Raw genomic sequence first — 17,259 nt, forward strand, 5'->3', positions numbered from 1 at the left:
AGCCAGAGCTTCTGGGTTTGAATCCTAGCTCCCTGGCTTCTGTCCACATGGACTTGGCCACATGAGCTCTCTGTGCTTGGTTTCTGTGTCAAGTGGGATATCCTAGGATGTTTCCGGTGGCCTGTTGAGCCCTGGCCTGGCTCAGCAGCGGTGGTCCACTAACCTCAAAGCATCTGGGGAGATTGCAAAACTGCTTCTGCTCTCTCCACCTGTGTATGGGGTTGGGGGCACATTACCAAGAACACTAGTCCCAGAGGTTGTCACTGTCCTATCAACAAAGGACTAAGCTAGGATTTCCCCCTGGGCCTGTGAGAACCCGAGCCTGAGCAGCAGCAGAGCCCCCATCACTTGTCTCTGTGGCTCCCAGGAGGGGTGGCAGGGAAGGTGTTCCTGCCTCACCTGACCCACGTGCCACCAACTTCCAGAGCCACCATCAAACATGGTGAGCAGGAGGGACAGTCCCCTCCTTGGACAGCAGGACTGATTATGGTCCTGGTTAGAATGGCAGCTGGGGCTCCTAAGAGGAGCACTGAAGGAGGGAGGGTGACAGTGAACACATTAGCCAATCCCCAAACACCAAGGCAGAGTGTTGTCCCTGATATGAGGAGGCTGGTTCGTACTGGGGTTGGGGGGCATGGGAGGATTAGGGCAGAGAGGTGGGAGGGGGCCTGGGGGTAGGAAAGACAGTGGGACGAGATGGACATCATTACCCTAACTAAGTACATGTATGAAGACACGAATGGTGTGAATAAACTTTGTATACAACCAGAGACATGAAAAATTGTGCTCTATGTGTGTAATATGAGTTGTGATGCATTCTGCTGTCAGATATAACAAATTAGAATTTTTTTAAAAAGTGAACAGCAGTGACCATGGGTGCTCTGGGGGACTTGGGAGATGTTTGGATGGAGACCAAGCAGTAGAAAGAGGGGCAGCCAGTCCCTGGTGGAGCCACTGTGGGAGGGATGCAGTGGAGCCTGGCAGAGCCTGTGGTCTGAATGCCACCTCATTCCACACCCATGCTACCCTCGAACCTGTTACTTACCCTTCCTGATTCCCTGTCCTCACCCAGAAGGCAAGGTAGGCAAAGCCTGGGTGGGTGCCATTGCTGCTGTGAGGCCTGGGTCAGCAGTGTGCATGGAAGGCCCCCTGGCTCCACTCAGCACGTCCAGTGCCCTGTGCAGCCAGCTCAGAGAGCTGGGCAGCATCTGTGGAATGACAATGACAGCTCGGAGATGGAGAACGGGAGGTCCTGGGGTCAGGACTGGCGTAGGGCAGGAGGGCAGTCCCCTCCACTGGGGACCTGCAGGTGAGCAGGCTACCTAGAATAGTGCACAGGCACTGGCAGCAGACACCAGGTGCTCAGGCCAGAGGGGAAAGATGACTCCAGGGAGAGCCAGGCGAGTGTCCCCAAGCCTGGGTCCCCACCGTGCACCAGTGTGCCCACACCATGTTCTCCAGACAGGATCCCAGAGCCAGTGAGCGAGGGAGGGAGACACTGCCTCTCCCCGAAAGGCTTCCTTGGGACACGGCCCTGGGAAATGGCCTGGGTTGGGCAGCAGGATGAATGGGAGACCCCCTCAGAGAAGTATTGCCCTGGGGGAGCTCGAGGTCAGGGAGAGGGCAAGGGAGAGCACTGAGGGATGAAGAGCGAGCCTGGAGGGCGCTGAGCGCTGGGAGGCAGGCAGCCCTGATGGCCTGGTGGCCGGGACACGGTGGTCTGGAACTGGTTCTGCAAGAGGATAGTTCTGGGTGGTGGCAGATATCTAGGTCTGGAGGTGGGGCTGGTGCCCCAGGGAGTGGGATACAGATCTGTGGGCAGCCTGAGCCCAGGACAGTGCAGAGGCCCGCTGCCGGCAGGAGCAGTCAGGGCGATGGGGGTGCCTAGCCTTCTGTGGCCATGGGGCGTCACCTGGACATGCATCAACTTGAAAAATGCATGCAGACCATAAACAAGTAGCGTTCCACGATGTGCAATAGCCACCGTCAAAGCCACAAGCCACTTGTTTAAGACTGCAGAAATTTACTCTCTCCTAGCTCCTGAGACGGCAAGTCCCCTGTGGAGGTGTGGGCAGGGCGGCTCTCCCTCTGAAGCCCCCGGGAGGCGCTTTCCTTGCTCTTCCAGCCTCTGGCATTGCTGGTGATCCTCCGTGCTCCCTGGCTTGTGGCCACCTCCCGGCCTCTGTCCTGTTTTCACGGCCATCTTCTCCCAGGTGACCCTTCTTCACGTGCACCACTCCTGCTAGATCAGGGCCCGTCCTAGTGACCTCATCTTAGCTGGATCATCCACAAAAACCCTGCTCCCCAATAAGTCCACATGTGCTGCTGGCAGCAGGTGGATCGTTCCTGTGTGTGAGGAAGGTCGCTGTACCTGCACCTGTCAGAGTGGGAGGGAGATAGCTGTGACTGGCCTCCAGGTGGGGGGCCTTGAGAGGCCATTCCCATATCCACCAGGAGGTGGCAGCGCGGGCATGCTCAGCCCCAAACAGAGGCAGAGTTCCACAGCTGGGGTGGATCTGCATCCCAGACAAAGTCATTATTTATCTTAGTTCCTGAAGAAGACTCAAAACCTCAGCTTGGAAGAGGAGATTCTTATCTTAATGTCCAGATGTAGTGATTCAACTTTTCACAAAATCAAGGAGTCCCACTTTTTTGGTGTGTGTGTGGCAGAGGAGGACAGTGCTGGGGATTGAACCCAGGCCTCAAGACTCAAGCATGCTAGGCAAGTACCCTACCACTGAGCTATATCCCCAACTTAGCCCCACCTTTGACACTTGTCTGAGGGATGTGGGAGCCCAGGGTGGGCCCTCAGAGCTGCTGGGATTCTGCAGGTGTTGGCAACAGCTCCTCTGGCATGGGGGTCAGCATGCAACTTAGAGAGAGTGGCATGCAGGGCCCATGGCCAGCCCCCTTCCAGTGACAACTGCACATGAAGCCAGTTCCCCAGTATCTGTCAGCCTTTCCCCACTCTGTGGAACCAGAACTCTGACTTGGCTGTTGTTGTGAGCTCTGGTGCCACATTGCCCTTAATAGGTGCCTCTGGTGACCATAACAGGAGGAGGCTGAGGATAGGATGCACATGGCTATGGCCTCCCAAAATGCATGGCCTTCACATGCAAAGTGCATTCAGCAAGAGAGCTGTGCCCAGAAGTGGCCCCAGAGAAGCCTCTGCCTGCCCCATATGTGGTGATGCTGAGACTGCCCAGCCCAGGGGCCCAGGGCAGGTGGCCCTCTGGGGCCATCTCCTGTCCAGGACAGGGCTCCCTGAGGACAGATGCTCTTTGCTTCCTCTGCAGCTTCTGCTGGTTTCCTGTGGATGATCTCAATCTGGGGGCTGAACCCACAGACCTGGTTCTAGAGGCCGGAAGCCCCAGACCAGGGTGTGGGCAGGACTGGTTCCTGCTGAGGGCTGTGAGGACAGCCTGCTTCTGGCCTCTCTCCAGCTCTTCCTGGCTCCTGCATCCTTCTCGACTCACCACACCAGAGCAGCTCCCACCATCACATGGCCATCCCCTCTTTGGGGTTTCCTCCCTTCTCTTGTGAGGACACTTGTCACTGGATGTAGGCCCTCTGATACAATCTAGGGTGATCTCATCCTGAGATGCAAAGACCCCTTTCCCAGATAGGTCAGACTTGCAGATATGGAGGTAAGGCTGTGGCTGGTCTTCTGGGGGGCTCAACTCCATCCCCACACACTGTCTTCCCAATGCCTGGCCCTGCTGCATGCATGTGCAGGTTGGCAGGCAGTCCAAACACCCACTGTGCCGGACCTCACTCCATCCTTGCCACTGCCCCGTGGTAAAGGGGTGAGGGCCAGGCCCGTGTGGCCAGGTGCCATGTAGCCACTGGACAGCAGCTGTGCTCCCTGCAAAACCCCACAGGCAGAGTGATCCCAAAGCAGGGCTGGAGCCAGCTTCCAAAGTGGCTCTGTGTTCTCACTTCACACCAAGCGTGCTGAGGCACAGAAATGGCCAGGTGGGCCCCACCAGAGGGACCCAGATCCAGGCCCAGTGCTGCAGAGTCCCATTCCCTCCCCCCATGCTAGGGCCACGTCCCATGACCCCTGGGAGCTCAACAGGGACACGCCCTTCCGTTTTAATTTCTCTCCTGCAGCAGATGAGAGGGTCAGAAGTCTCTTGAGCCTCAGAGACTGTGGGCTTCCACGGAATTGGTCAGTACTGGGGACAGAACTTTAGGTGTGAGGCTTTGCTCTCTAGAGAATTTCCTCATCTGGCTTTTGACATCACTAGTGGGGGTCTTTGCAGCACTGGGGGATGCATGGTCACTAGTACTGGGCTGGAAGGCAGATGGTCACTTTGCATCCGAGGACCTGAAGGCGCCTTTGGCAGGTGCTTCTACCTGTCAAGAGGAGCTTGGTAAGGTTCGGACAGGACGCCAGGTTGTTTTCTTGGGTTGGCGGAGACATCAGTTCCGGCAGCTGTGGAGGATGTTTTGAGTTTCTCTGTGGGATTCTCTTTCAACTCCTGAAGGATCCTGTCAGACACGGGATGGGGCGGCTGGTGGGTCCGGCTCTGGGAAAGTAGGGGGGCAGTTTGCTTTGGAATTTCGCTCCAAGAATCATCAGCCAAGGGGTGGTTTGATGCTTCTCCCTCCCCACAGTATTTTTCCTTGGGCCAAATGCTATTTTTATTATTTCCAACAGAAAAACACATCCCACAGAAGTGACGTTAACAGCATCTCCAGGAAGGCTGCAGTGACGCTTCTCCAGCTGATGAAACAGGGGGTTGTCCCCACCTTGTGCCTGTTGCAGGGGGTCTCCAAACCAGACCAGTGAGCAGCCCCAGGTGTGGTGACCAGGTGGATGAAGAAGGGGAGGGTTGAGGCCTCTGGCCAGGGAGGTGTGTGCTGCTGGGTCCTATTCTGAGCCTGGGCATGTGTGCCATACATTTGGGATCAGGTACCCCACAAACCCTCAGGATTGTAAGGAGCGAATCCCACTGGTACCTTGTAAATAGAGTGAGCAAATTCTAAGGTGGAATCCAGACATTTGGCTGCAGTTTTGCTAAAGACTTTCGGGATGCGTTTGTCCGGGAATCCAGACTTGAGCTGAGCCACCAGCCAGATCTTGAGCTGCAAGGGTGACCCTGTGGGATTCTGGGGCATGGGGACAGGTGGGTTTCAATACCCCTGCTCTCCGCAGGGGCAATGCCCACGGTTCTGGCACTACCCTCCCTGCTTCCTTTGATCACGCTGCCTTTCCCGAAGTGTGGGTGTGGTGCACACGTCCGTCCTTCCTAGAGTGCACAGGAAGGCAATTGCAATTCAGTCTCGAGGCAGCCGGAAAGACCTGGATAAAGAGATTCCAAAATCCATGTGGAAGTGTGACAGACAAGAATCACCAGTATAACTTGGGAAAAGCCACAGCAAGGGGGCCGTTCTCACCAGGCAGTCACGTAAAGCCAGTACCAATAAGCTGTCACGAGAATCACAACGGTCTCTCACTCTGGTGACACAGGGTACACCCTTAAGACTTTGAGATTGGAATAAGGATCAGTGGAATGCCCAGAAGTAGATTCTATTTGTGGATAGACAGGAGAGAAGATGCTGACCTGCGATGGTGCCTGTCCTGGTCAGAGTCTCCTGAGAGCTGACAGCAGGATGAATTCCATGAGATCAACACGGGCAAGAATTCAGTCAGTAAAAAAGAATAAAGATCAGTGAACTTTATGAGTTAAGTGCCTATTTCTGAGCAATAGAGGCAACATTTGAGCACATACAGTTAGAAACTATAGCCAGACAGCACCATTAACTATATGAAAACCATCCCTTCAAGAGGCTAAGGCAGGAGGGTCAAAAGTTAGAGGACAGTTTAGGCAACTTAGCAAGTCCTGTCTCAAAAAAATAAAGGGGGGCTGGGGATGTAGCTCAGAGGTAGAGCACTTGCCTAGCCCTTGTGGGGACTGGGGTTCCATCCCCAGAACCACACATGCACGCGCTAGTGTGCACACACACACAAACACACACACACACACACACACACACACACACACACACGTGCACCAAAAAAGAAAAAAAAGGAAAAAAGTCACTCCAAAGATCACGTGTCCCATGAACTGTCACTTTATTGTGAAGAAGAGCCAAGTCTTGAGCCTGTTTTCTGCGTTCTGTTAGTTTGATTGCTATGAACTTTATTGTGAGTTAAATCTGTTTAAAAGGGTCTCATAGCCAGGTATGGTTGGGCATGCCTGTAATCTCAGCAGCTCGGGAAGCTGAGACAGGAGAACCAGCAACTCACCGAGGCCCTTAGCAACTTACCACGACCCTATCTCAAAAAATGAAAAGGGCTGGGGATGTGGCTCAGTGGTTGAGAGCCCCTGGGTTCAAACCCTGGTACCAAAATATAAATAAATAATAAAAACAAGTGTCTTAGACACCTGTGTGCAGTCTGACTTTTAAGGTATGAACTCCAGGTACCTTTGTTAGTCTGTTGTCATGTCAGTCATTAGTGAGGAAAGACGCACCTGAGAATTTTGGCTGCTGGATGTTTGATGGTTGCCGATGCCCTCTGTGCCAGGCTGGGCAGGGGAGCCAGGATCTGGGTAAAGGGCATGAGACTTAGGGAAAGAATAGCACTGGGCCTTCCTTCTGCACCAGTCTTGTTTGGAGAAGTGAGCTCTAGGATGGAGGTTCACCAGGTAACCTCTGGACCTGAGAAGGAGGGCTCCGCCTGGGGACAGTGGGCAGACCCCAGCCGCGGGTGCCTTGGGAGCAGGTGACAGCAGGTGTCCTGAACCAGGGACTCCCAGCAGGAAGCACCTGTCCTTTCTGTCCTGACGCCTGCTGGGGACTGTCCACCTGACAGCTGATGAGAGTGGACAGAGGCAGAATCACAGTGAGGTCAAGAAAGCTTGGCTGCAGTAGCTCTTTCACCCTGGGAGGGGAGGGCTAGGAATTCATGCAGGGGGTGGCTGTGGCTTTGTAAAACTGACAAAATAACTTCTGTTTATGACTCTGCTTCAAGAGAGTCTCTAAATTTTATGTTGTAGGCCCCATAAAACCTGGATCCTGCCCTGCCCAGAGATCTCCTTCTAACCCAGAATCTGTCCACATTCTTTCCTTCTTCCTCAGATAAGCTGGAGACACGTCTGAGGCTGTGAGTCATCTCTGCCCTGGGGGCAGGGTGCAATTCAGAGAGCATCCCTGAACTCTTCCAAGGTGCTGATCTGTCCACTCACACACCCTTACTGGCCATCCCTTTGTGCCAAGCCAGCTCCAGAGAGAGGATGAGATGCAAAGTTGGGAAAAATAGCTGGGTGTGGTGGCACACGTCTGTAATCTCAGTGACTCTGGAGGCTGAGGCAAGAGAGTCCTAGCCTTGGCCATTTAGCAAGACCCTTTCTTACAATGAAAAGGCCTGGGAATGCAGCTCAGTTGAAGAGTGGCCCTGGGTTCAATCCCTAGTACCCCTCCCCTCAAACAAGGTGGGAAAAAATGGATGGTCCTATCACACTGTTCCAAAGTTAGAGAGACACTCAACTAACTTGTGTCTATACCCACAGGATGGGGCGGGGTGCTGAGGTGGGCACTAGGGAGGTTTTCCTGAAGGCAGACCCTGGTCTATGTGAGGGTAGATCAGGAGGAAACGGTTCCTGAGCTGGGGCATGGGCCAACCAGGCTTGGGACAGCTGCTACTACCGAGATCCCAGGGAGGGGTGGGTGGAGGGGTGAGATCGAGGGCAGGATGGGGCAGAATGGGTCCTGTTTGGAGGATCAGCAAGCGGAGCTGCCAACCCGTGTTTGAGATCCAGAGTCCAGTGAACTGCCTGCCATCTATTCTGTGCCTTCAGTGTTTTTTTCTGACTTTCAGGCAGCAGAGCATGGGGCTGGCAAATGTCCTGGAGCCAGACCCCCATGTTCCAGTGTTCAGTTCCCAGACGGGCAGCCAGAAGCCAGGGGCAGGGCTGCCTCCTCCTTTCCTTTGGAGTGTAGAGCAGGAGTTACTGCTGGGCTGACCTGACAGATGTGCCCCTCCAGGTGGTGGGAAGGGCTCAGATTCCGTGCATGCGTGCGTGCGTGTGTGTGTGTGTGTGTGTGTGTGTGTGTGTGTGTGCACGCGTGCCTGTGTCTCCTTTGCTCTGGACAGCTGTGATTCTCCATCTCCCAAGCCCCTCCAGGGGCTCTCTTCAGAGCTGGCTGTTAGGGGAGGGGGATTCTGGAGCCTTCAGGGTTCATCTTACTCAGACCACCGCGGGTGTGGGAGGAGGAGGTCCCAGGCAGAGGGCCTGCCAGCAAGGTGCCTCAGATGCACCAGCTGGGACTGGCACATTGGCCCTCACACACCTGGGTGTGACACTCACTCTTGGCTCCACCAGATCCTGTCCAGACTGGACCTCCCCAGGCTATTCAAAAACCGCTGGGAGAGGCTGGCCCTCACTAACCCCAGGGCCTCCGATTTCAACCCTTGGGACAGCTGGTCCTTGCACTGGAGCCGGTTACTTCCAAACCAAAACCGGGGGTAAAAGAAGAAAAGCAGATCACGGAAGGGCTCTGTCCTCGGCCGCCACCTCCAAGAGCACTCTGCACAGAAATACGAATAAAGATGCGTGGAGTGGTTGACCAACAATGTAGGAGGTACCCGGGGGGCTGCAGAGGCTGCCCACCCAATCCCCAAGTTCTTCCCCAAGCAGGACCAGCATGGATGAGATGCCAGGGCTGGACGGAGGGTCCACGAGGAGGACAAACTGAGGCTGCTTTCCCTGGGAATCTTGAGAAGGAAGGGGAGGCTGAGGGCTGTCCCCGGAGTCCGGGGTCTGGGGCCAGGGGTCCGTGGAGACCTGTCTCTGCAGGGTGTGCGAGGCGTGCCTCTCTTGTTCTCCGCGGGGCGCGGGGCTTGGCTCTAGGTGGGACCAGGCCTGGGACTTTCAGCCTGAGATAAGCAGAAGCGTGAAGGGGCTCTGCTTGCGGGGTGGGAGTCTGGGGGACGCGGGGAAGGGCGGTCTGCCCGCGGGCCAGGGGTAGGGGAGCCGCTGGAAGAGGAGCCCTGGGCGGGGCCGAGGGCGTGTGGGGCGGGGCCTAGGTAGGGGGCGCGTCCTGGGCGGGTGGGGGCAGGGCTATGGGCGGGGCCGGGGCTGGGGTCGGCCGGGCCCGGGGCGTGTCGCGGGCGGGACGGGCCTCTCCCGCGCCCGGCTGGGCTCAGTCTGCCCACCGCTCACAGGGAGCGAGTGGCCGGCTGGACCTGGGTGAACTGGTCTCCGCACGGCCCTTCGGGCGCGGGCGGGAAGCCGGCTCCTGGGCACCTGTGCTGCACCCCGCGCACTCTCCCCGGCATGGCGCACGCGGAGACGGCGGCTCCGGGCCGCAGGGCCGGCCTGTGAGCCTCGGACCCGAGAGGCACCGGGGGCTTGGCCGCGCGCACGATGCCTTTCCCAGCGGAGGCGAGGGCGACCCCGAGGGCGACGGGGCGCGCGGTGGCCCCGGCGCTGCTGCTGCTGCTGCTCTCCGCGGTGCGTGCGACAGCCCCGCTGCGACCCCTGCCCCCGCTGCAGCCCAGCATGTGAGTCGCGGGAGCAGGAGAGGCTCCTCGGGGCGTCGGAAACCGGGACCGAGCTCCTGGGCTTTGTCCCGGGGCCCCAGAACAATGGGCTCTTTGCCTTAAGTGGGGACAGGGTTCCTGGTGGGGTCTGGGAGCCCCTGTGGCAGGCCTGTGCCTCCTCCCTCACGGCCTCTGTGATGTGCGTCCTGCCTGCTCAGGCAGATGCTGAGCTGGGGAGGGAGGTGAGGAATCCGGGCCCCCTGCCCGGCACGGTCTAGCCTGGGAGCCGGCTTGGACGGCAGAGGAAGCGGCCTGCTCCCACTTCCTCCAAAGCCTGTCTCCTGGGGTCTGGGGGCCTTCGCAGGGGCGGGGTGTACCCAGACGGGGTTGCAGAGCTGGTTTGTGTGTTAAACACGTGTGCTTTGGAGCTGCAGGGAGAAGGAATTCAGTACCAGAATGGGCAGGAAGAGAGGGTCAGGGAGCCAGCCGAGATGAATTTAATTTTGAAAGATGATTCCCCAACGGGCCATTTAGCGGTCTCTCTTTAACAGCAAAGCAATCCCTGTGTTGGCCTCAAAGGAAAGTGGAGGAGGAGGAGGTGGGGAGAGCCTGTTGGCTGCCCCCCACTCCAGCACTCCCTGCAGGGTGCCTGGGCTTGGGGCCGGCCAACCTGGCAAGGCCTTTGCCAGCTGTAGAGGGGCTGGCCAGGGCCTGGGCTCAGCTCACGTTGGGGCCTCCCAGCCGCCACCCTGAAACCCCCTTCAGGGGCCACAAAGGGCTTCTCAGGCTCCTCCTATCCAGCCTTCTGGAAGAGGGCCTGGCGCTGGGCCCCTCTATGTACCTGGCTGTGGAGGATAGAGAGGCGGCCCCTGGGGATGGAGTGGACAGGGTTCCACACTGGGGGGAGGCAGGCAGATTCCTTCCCCCAGAGCCTCTACTCTGGGTCTTGCTTTGCTCCAAGAAGGAAGATTTCCTGTGGTCTCTTCCACAGAGGACCTCCTCTGTGTTGGGGACCTTTCATCCAGAAACTGAAAGGTCTGCTCCTCAGCTCCAGGGGACTTCTGCTGGACACTTCTGCTTCCTGTGGTCCCCGTGCCTTTGTCCAAGGGGAGCTGCAGCCCCACAAGGGGTTAGCACACAGGCTTCGGGCCACTTGACTGCCTGCTTCTCCTACGGCTGCCAGAAGACGTGGGGCTCTGATCCTGAGGGGCAGAGCTCAATGGTGGACGTTTCTGCTCTTGAGAGAGGCTTCTGCCCCTGCTGCACTCACGAAAACTGCTGGCTGCCTGCCTTTCTGGGTCCCCATCCAACTTGCCCAAACTTGCTGTTCTCTCCTGGAGTGGAGCAGGGGTCTTTCCTGTGTCCTACTCGCTCACCTGGCCTCTGGGAAGCCTGGAGCCAGGCTGGGAAGAGCTGTGGCTCCTTCCAGATCCTCCCCTCCCATTGCTTTTCTCTGCTCTTCAATCCTGTGGCTGCCACCCTGGGGGCCTTTGTCCACTGTTTCCTGGCCCTGTCTCCATAAGATAAGGCCTTTGTTCGCAAATTGCCCCTTGCAGGTGGGTCTGAGTTCCAGGTTGGCTGAGGTGGCTGTGTGTCTGCCACAGGCCTTCTGTCACCTCGCCACCTGCATGTGCCTGGATGCACAGTAGGGCTGCAGTGGGCCCTGGCTGGCTGGGGGAGCTCCGATTAGAACAGAGGAGGTTTCTCTCTTGGCTGGGAGAGGAGCCGTTTGATCTGCTGAGCAGAAGGAAGTGGAAACCTGTAGACTGCAGGCACTTTGCTCTCTCCCTTAGAGGAGCAGGGGAGGCGCTGGACAAGCAAGAAAGTGCTGGTCCTGTGTCCCCTGTCATCCTTCCCTTCGGAGAGCTCCTGGGAGCTGGGAGGCTCTGGCCCAGGCAGCTGTGCCTTCTGCCTGGTTTTCCTAGTCTGTCAGCTCCTCCATTTAATCAGTTCTGTGACCTGCTGCCCAGGGCTCCCAAGGTGGGTGCTAAAAGTCATGGGCTGCTCCACTGACCAGCCCCAGGTGCCCCTGGACATTTGTGAATCTGCTAGGGCAATGTGGATGGTTCTCTTTCTCTGGCTCCCCCTGTCCAGGTGGTCCTATTTGGAGCCCTCCCAGGAGTGGGCAGAACTTACCAGTCTGCTTGTTTTTGCCTCTGAGTGAGTTTCTGTGGCCCAGGGAGAATGGCTGGCCTTTCTTTCCTGGGCCCTGGAGCAATTGCTGACCACACGAGGGGATGGTGATGCTGCCACCGGGAGCAGGGTATCGGGTGGGAAGGCCAATGACCCACATGCTGCAGCGCTGGCCAGACTTGAGGTCCCAGCTCCGTCCTAGGAAATGCGGCTGCTCCAGGGCACAAGGCTTCCCCAGGACTAGAGTCCCCTCTGGGCAGCTCTGCTAAGATCAGCTCATGACGTTGACCCCTCTCTCTGTCCTGCAGCAGTTTTGGGCCTTCAAGCTCAAGTCCCCTCTGCATGTAGGTTTTTGGACCTGGCCCATATTCTTCCAGGCTGGTTCCACTAGTGTGGCTCTCAGGAAGCTGTGCCCAGCCACCTGTGGGTGTCAGAAAGCTGAACTGTGCTTTGAGCGGCTGTGGTGGCCGTGGTTTTTTTTTTTTTTTTTTTTTTTAAATTATCATTATTATCTAGTTGTAAATTGGGCACAATACCTTTATTTTATTTATTTCTATGTGGGCTGAAGATTGAACCCAGGCCCTGCACATGCTAGGTGAGCACTCCACGCTGAGCCTCGACCCCAGCCCCGGTGGTGGCTGTTTTGAGCTCCCTTTTGAGACTCAACTGTCCCACAGGTGAGGGTGCTTCCGAGTCCAGGTTGAGCTCTGCAGCCTGATGCTCAGAGGTCCTGTGCCTTAGCCAGCCCCACCTCCTCTTCCTGCCCTTCCACCCTGGGGTGAGGATGGGTGGCCAGGGACAGTGCAGGTGAGCAGAGCCGAGGGGCAGAGTGGCCAGCATCAGTTGGCCCTCTCACATGGGGTCCCCAGTGTGCAGGGACACCAGCTCACTCCTGGGGCCATCAGGGGTCCCCTCCATTCTGGCTCATTTCACCCCTCCCAGTGGGCGGGGTCAGAGCTGTGAGTCCTCATTTACAGGTGGGGAAACTGGGCAGAGGCTCAGGAACCTGCACACGTTGGAGAAGGTGCATGGGGAGCCGGGAATCAGATGGCACCTTCGGCACAGCCTGTTCTGCTGGCTCCAGTGCTGGACCAGGGCTCACACTGGGTGTGCGACAGTCTTCCCTGGGCTCCTCACAGCACCAGCCACTGCTGAGACCTGGAGAAACGCCAGGCTCCAGGCCCAGAGTCTCCACTTTAGTGGGTCTGGGGGAGGCGTGGGGAGGCTTGAGAGTGGGGGTGTGTGTTGCTGGGTTTGGACCCAGGGCCTCACCCTTGCTAGGCAAATGCTCTACCAGTGAGCCACATCCCCAGCCCTTTTTAAATTTTTATTTTGAGACAGGGTCGTGCTAAGTAGCTGAGGCTGGCCTGGAACTTGCCATCCTCCTGCCTCAGCCTGCTGCATCACTGGGATTACAGATGTGTACCATCATGGTGACCTTCTGAGCTGTGCCTTTCTGACAAGTTCCCTGGAGGTGGGGTTCCTGCCTGGGGACCCTGCTTTGAGAACCGCTAAGTGAAGCTGCACCACTTTAGCCCAGTGCCAGGGTGAATGGGTGGACCAGTTCTGTCCTCCACCAGGAGCAAGTCCTTTAAGATGTCTGACTTACAATCTTGGGTCAGCCACAGGACAGCCTGTTTTTTGTTTTTGACATCTGGGGACACGATGCCTCTATCAGAGGGAGGGAGGTGGGGAGCAGCCCCCGTGAAGGAGTCAGTAAGAGGAGCCTAGTGATGAGGGGGAGAGAAACGTCCCAGGTGTGATGTGGGGCCGAGGGCCGGAGGGCAGAGCTGTGGCCTGGGGTGGGGAGGCAGCCCCTGGCGGCGGCCTGCCTAGGCTGCCCTGCCCAGGGGAGGGACAGCACCCCGGCCACCTTCTGTTGGTCCTGGAAGCAGCCAAACCCACCAGCCAGAGGCCGTGTGTTCACGTGGGGGGTGTGCAGTTTGTGAGGTCGCCTCCTGGGGCACAGAGAGAAGCGGGGAGAGGGTGGTCCTGGTAGGCCGTGAGGTCCTCTGGCATTGGTGGGATCAGGCATGAGACTGGGGGGACTCGGAGCCCTGTGTCCAGGACGCAGCCCGAGGAAGGCTGATGAGCCCTTCCCTAACGAGGGGACCCCCGTTCCTGGCTCACTCCCCTGCCTGGCCCTCTCTCCATAAACTCAGGAGGGACCCTTGGCCTGCCACAGCTCCTGGGAAGCTGTGGCCCGCGTCCTGTGCAGTCATCTGAGAGGCCCGGAACCCCAGAGCAGGCCTGGCTCCACATCTTATTAATGCAGGGAGCCACCGTTACCTCCTTCCAGGAGTGTTGGGGACATCCGTCCCCCCTGGCCCATTGCTCCTGGCTGGGGGAGCCGGGGGTGTGGAGGCTGTGAGGCCGGAGCAGCAGGTTCCACTGGGAGCTCACAAGAGAGCCTGGATCCTGATCCTGGGCTGCCCTGTCCTGCACCTTGAGGATCCTCACCCTGCAGTCACCCCGACGTGGGCTGGCTGGCCTCTGCCACGGAAGACTGCAGGAGGGGTGTGAATGGGACGTCTCGGGCAGCCTGGTCCTGGGGACTTGACTGGGGATTTGGGGTTGGTTCTGCCCTGGCCACCAGTCTTTGATGGTCAGCTGGGGGCGGAGGACCTCGGCCTTGGTGCTGTGGCCAGGCCAGGCTGGGGACCCAGCTTCGTTGGTGCTTTCATCTTGGCTGCAAAGCAGAACCGCTGTGTGGCTCCCTGAGGGGCGGGCTTCCCACCCAGCGAGAGCAGGAGGAGGAGGAATAAAGTCCTCGGTTGCAAGAGCATCCGTCTGGGGGTGGCTGGCCCAGGGCCAGGTCCTGGGACAGGGCAGCCGGGGTCTTCCAGGGCTGAGCCTGGGGACCCCCAGCAGACCAGACAGACGTCGGGGCCGTCTGGGAAGCAGGAACTTCTGCCCAGGTGGACGGTTTGAAAACAGAGGCTAGGGATGTGCTGTGTCCCCTTGCAGAGCAGGGAGCTCAGCCAGGAGGTTGGGAGAGAAGTGGCCTCCTGCCTGCTCTGCTACCCCCAAACGGTGGTGGGGCCCAGGTGCTGGATTTGCCAGGCTCACTGCAGTGTACCCCCAGGTAGCATGCACTGTGGTCCACTCCACAGGCCCTGCCCCTCGTGTTGGGGATCAAGCCCAGAACCTGGTCCTGCTGGGAGAGCCTGGTCTCCTCTTCCTGAAGGTCCCACAGAATCCTGCTGCCTTCGGACTTGGTCCGACTCAATGCTAGCACTTAAGTCGTGTCCTCTTTTACTGAAACTTGTCTTTGGAGGTCACCTGACCTGGGTGAGCCCAAGCTCTGGGCATCCACCACCTCCTGAGGGCATGGATCATGTGCAGGGGGCGCTGGGTTTGAACCGGGCCTCACTCACCTGTGCAAGCAAATGCTCTACCACTGAGCCACCTCTCAGCCCTTTTTGTTTTTTACCTTGAGACGGGGCCTTGCTGACTTGCTTGGGGTGGTCCCTCCACCGACCTTTCCCCACCTCACAGCCTGATGGGCATGGGGGTTGGTCTTACGCTGACCGCCCCCAGAGCTGGCTTTTCTCTGGCCTGGTTCATGCAGTCCCTGGGGTGGGGACCTGCAGAAAGGGGAGTCCTCTGGGTCTTGGCAGGGGTGGGGACCATGGCTCTACTTTTCCATTTCCTGCTCCTGGGAGGGAATGCCCTTCTCACTGTGCCAACAACCCGCAGGGCTCAGAGGGTGCTGGGAGTGACTGAGACCTCAGGGATGGGGCCGGGAGGGCCGGGTGGAAAGAACAGAAGCCCTGGGCCGGAGGACTGAGCCATCCTGAGGGCTGGGCGGGCCCTGTGTCCTCCCCCCCCCCATCTGGAAGTGGTGTGGGGCCTTCCTGGCCTGGCTCCTGGGGGATCAGGCAGCTCCTTGGGCAGTGTGTGGTCCCTGTGTGGGGACACTTGGTCCTGGTTCCTCTTCGAACCCCCCTCACCCTCGAGCCTGGGTGGGCACTGGGAGGGCTGTGCTCTGGAGGCCTGGCCTCCCAGGGCCATGTGCCGGAGGGGTCTGTGCCAACCAGTGGTGGGTGGTGAGATGCTGACTGTCCCTGTTCTCTGTCCCAGGCCCCATGTGTGTGCCCAGCAGGAGCTGACCCTGGTGGGCCACCGCCAGCCCTGTGTGAAGGCCCTCAGTCGCGTGGTGCCCGTGTGGAAGCCGGGCTGTGGGCGGCAGGCATGGTGCATTGGCCACGAGCGCAGGTAGGTGCTGGGCACCTGGGGCTGTGGGGCAGGAGCTGGGCAGTGGGGGCTGGGGCTGTGCCCATCAGGGCCACCGGATGCCCCCTCTGAGGACAGAGTGCCAGGGAGGCTCCAAGTCACAGCTCTGTGGAGAGGTGTGGGGCCCCACCAGGGACGGGTGCTGGGCACACCCGGCAGAGAGCCCGAGCTCACCGGCTGAGTTCCGGCTGGAGGCCATTGCTGCCTGACCCTTGGGCCTCTCCCAAGCCCACGTGAAACCTTTCATTGCTCAATATTTTATTTCAAAATCAAGCTCAAGGAGTTCTTTTTTATGCCCCTCCTGTTTACAGACTCAGCACCGTGGAACCTGCCTGGGTGCAGACTGGGGGGGCCTGGCTGTGGCCCCCAGTGGGTGGAGGAAGGAGGGGTCCTGGGAGGAGGGGTGCTCAGCCAGGGCTGCAGGGGTCCTGGCCCTGCCCTGGGCTGCCCTCCTGGGGTGCAGGGTGGTGGCTCCATGTCTGCTCGGCCTGCTCGGGGGCTCGGGGGCGGCGAGTGAAGGTCTGTTGGCTGGACAGTTAGTTCATCATCTGCCGAGTGAAGGAGGAGGAGTGTGGTTGAGTGTGGCCGCTTCTCACCTGGGGCCATTTTGTCGTCCCCCACCCCGCAGTGCCTGGAGACGGGTTTGGTGCTGGGAGGTGGGCTAGGGGACAGGAGCTGTGCATCCAGCAGGAATGGCCTGGGCAGGAAGGACAGATTCCTCATTGCTCTCCAGGGGCTGCTCCCCGCAGCTTCCAGGGTGTGCGGTAGAAACAGGGATTCGGTAGCCTAGACGCGGGTCCCCATCCCCACCTTGGGGAGGGTGGTTTCTGTGATGGGTGGCCAGTTGGAGGAGCCTCCATGACTTCCCCGCTGTGGCCTGTTGTGGCTGGACGCAGGGTGCAGTGTTTCTAAGGTGGCTGGGTGGGCAAGGTGACCAGGAAGCCCCAGAATCTGGAGGACTTACTATCTGGGTCAGTGCCGATGCGTCCACGGCCTCCCTGCCGGGGTTGTGCTTGGGCCATGCTGTCAGGGTTTCCCGGGTGGCTGGGGCCTGTGCAGGTCTGGCTCCAGGACTCCGGCCCTGGCACGGTTCAGCTCAAGATGTCCGGACCCTTCTCCAGCCCTCCCTCCCAGGAACGTGGCAGTTCTGCCATGGGGTTCAGTGGGAGCAGTTTGGGCTCTGGGTCATGGGGGGCAGGGCAGCTGTCCAGTCTGGCTGGCTCTGGAATGTGGCTCAGGTCTGCCTTTGCTCCACGCCCACTCCTGGTAGCCTGAGTGCTCGCAGGGCCTCGGTGCCATGGGGACAGTGTTCTGCCTGGCCTACAGGCACTGTCACCCCTGGCTGTGGTGGCCAGGCTTGCCCCAGTTCAGTGTGCGTGGAATGCGCAGTCTCTCTT

General features: G+C 58.8%; 1 protein-coding gene across 1 annotated transcript in view; it reads left to right on the top strand.

Moving 5' to 3' along the window:
• The first annotated feature begins 9,111 nt into the window (after positions 1-9,111).
• Positions 9,112-17,259, top strand: part of Megf6 (multiple EGF like domains 6) — a 95,932-nt gene continuing 87,784 nt past the window's right edge. Inside the window, 2 exon segments of the mRNA XM_078025070.1 lie at positions 9,112-9,514; positions 15,710-15,844. Of these exon segments, the coding sequence (XP_077881196.1) occupies positions 9,378-9,514; positions 15,710-15,844 (272 nt within the window). The 5' untranslated portion in view covers positions 9,112-9,377.

The sequence above is a fragment of the Ictidomys tridecemlineatus genome, chromosome 11 (assembly GCF_052094955.1).
Source record: "Ictidomys tridecemlineatus isolate mIctTri1 chromosome 11, mIctTri1.hap1, whole genome shotgun sequence".
Taxonomy (NCBI): domain Eukaryota; kingdom Metazoa; phylum Chordata; class Mammalia; order Rodentia; family Sciuridae; genus Ictidomys; species Ictidomys tridecemlineatus.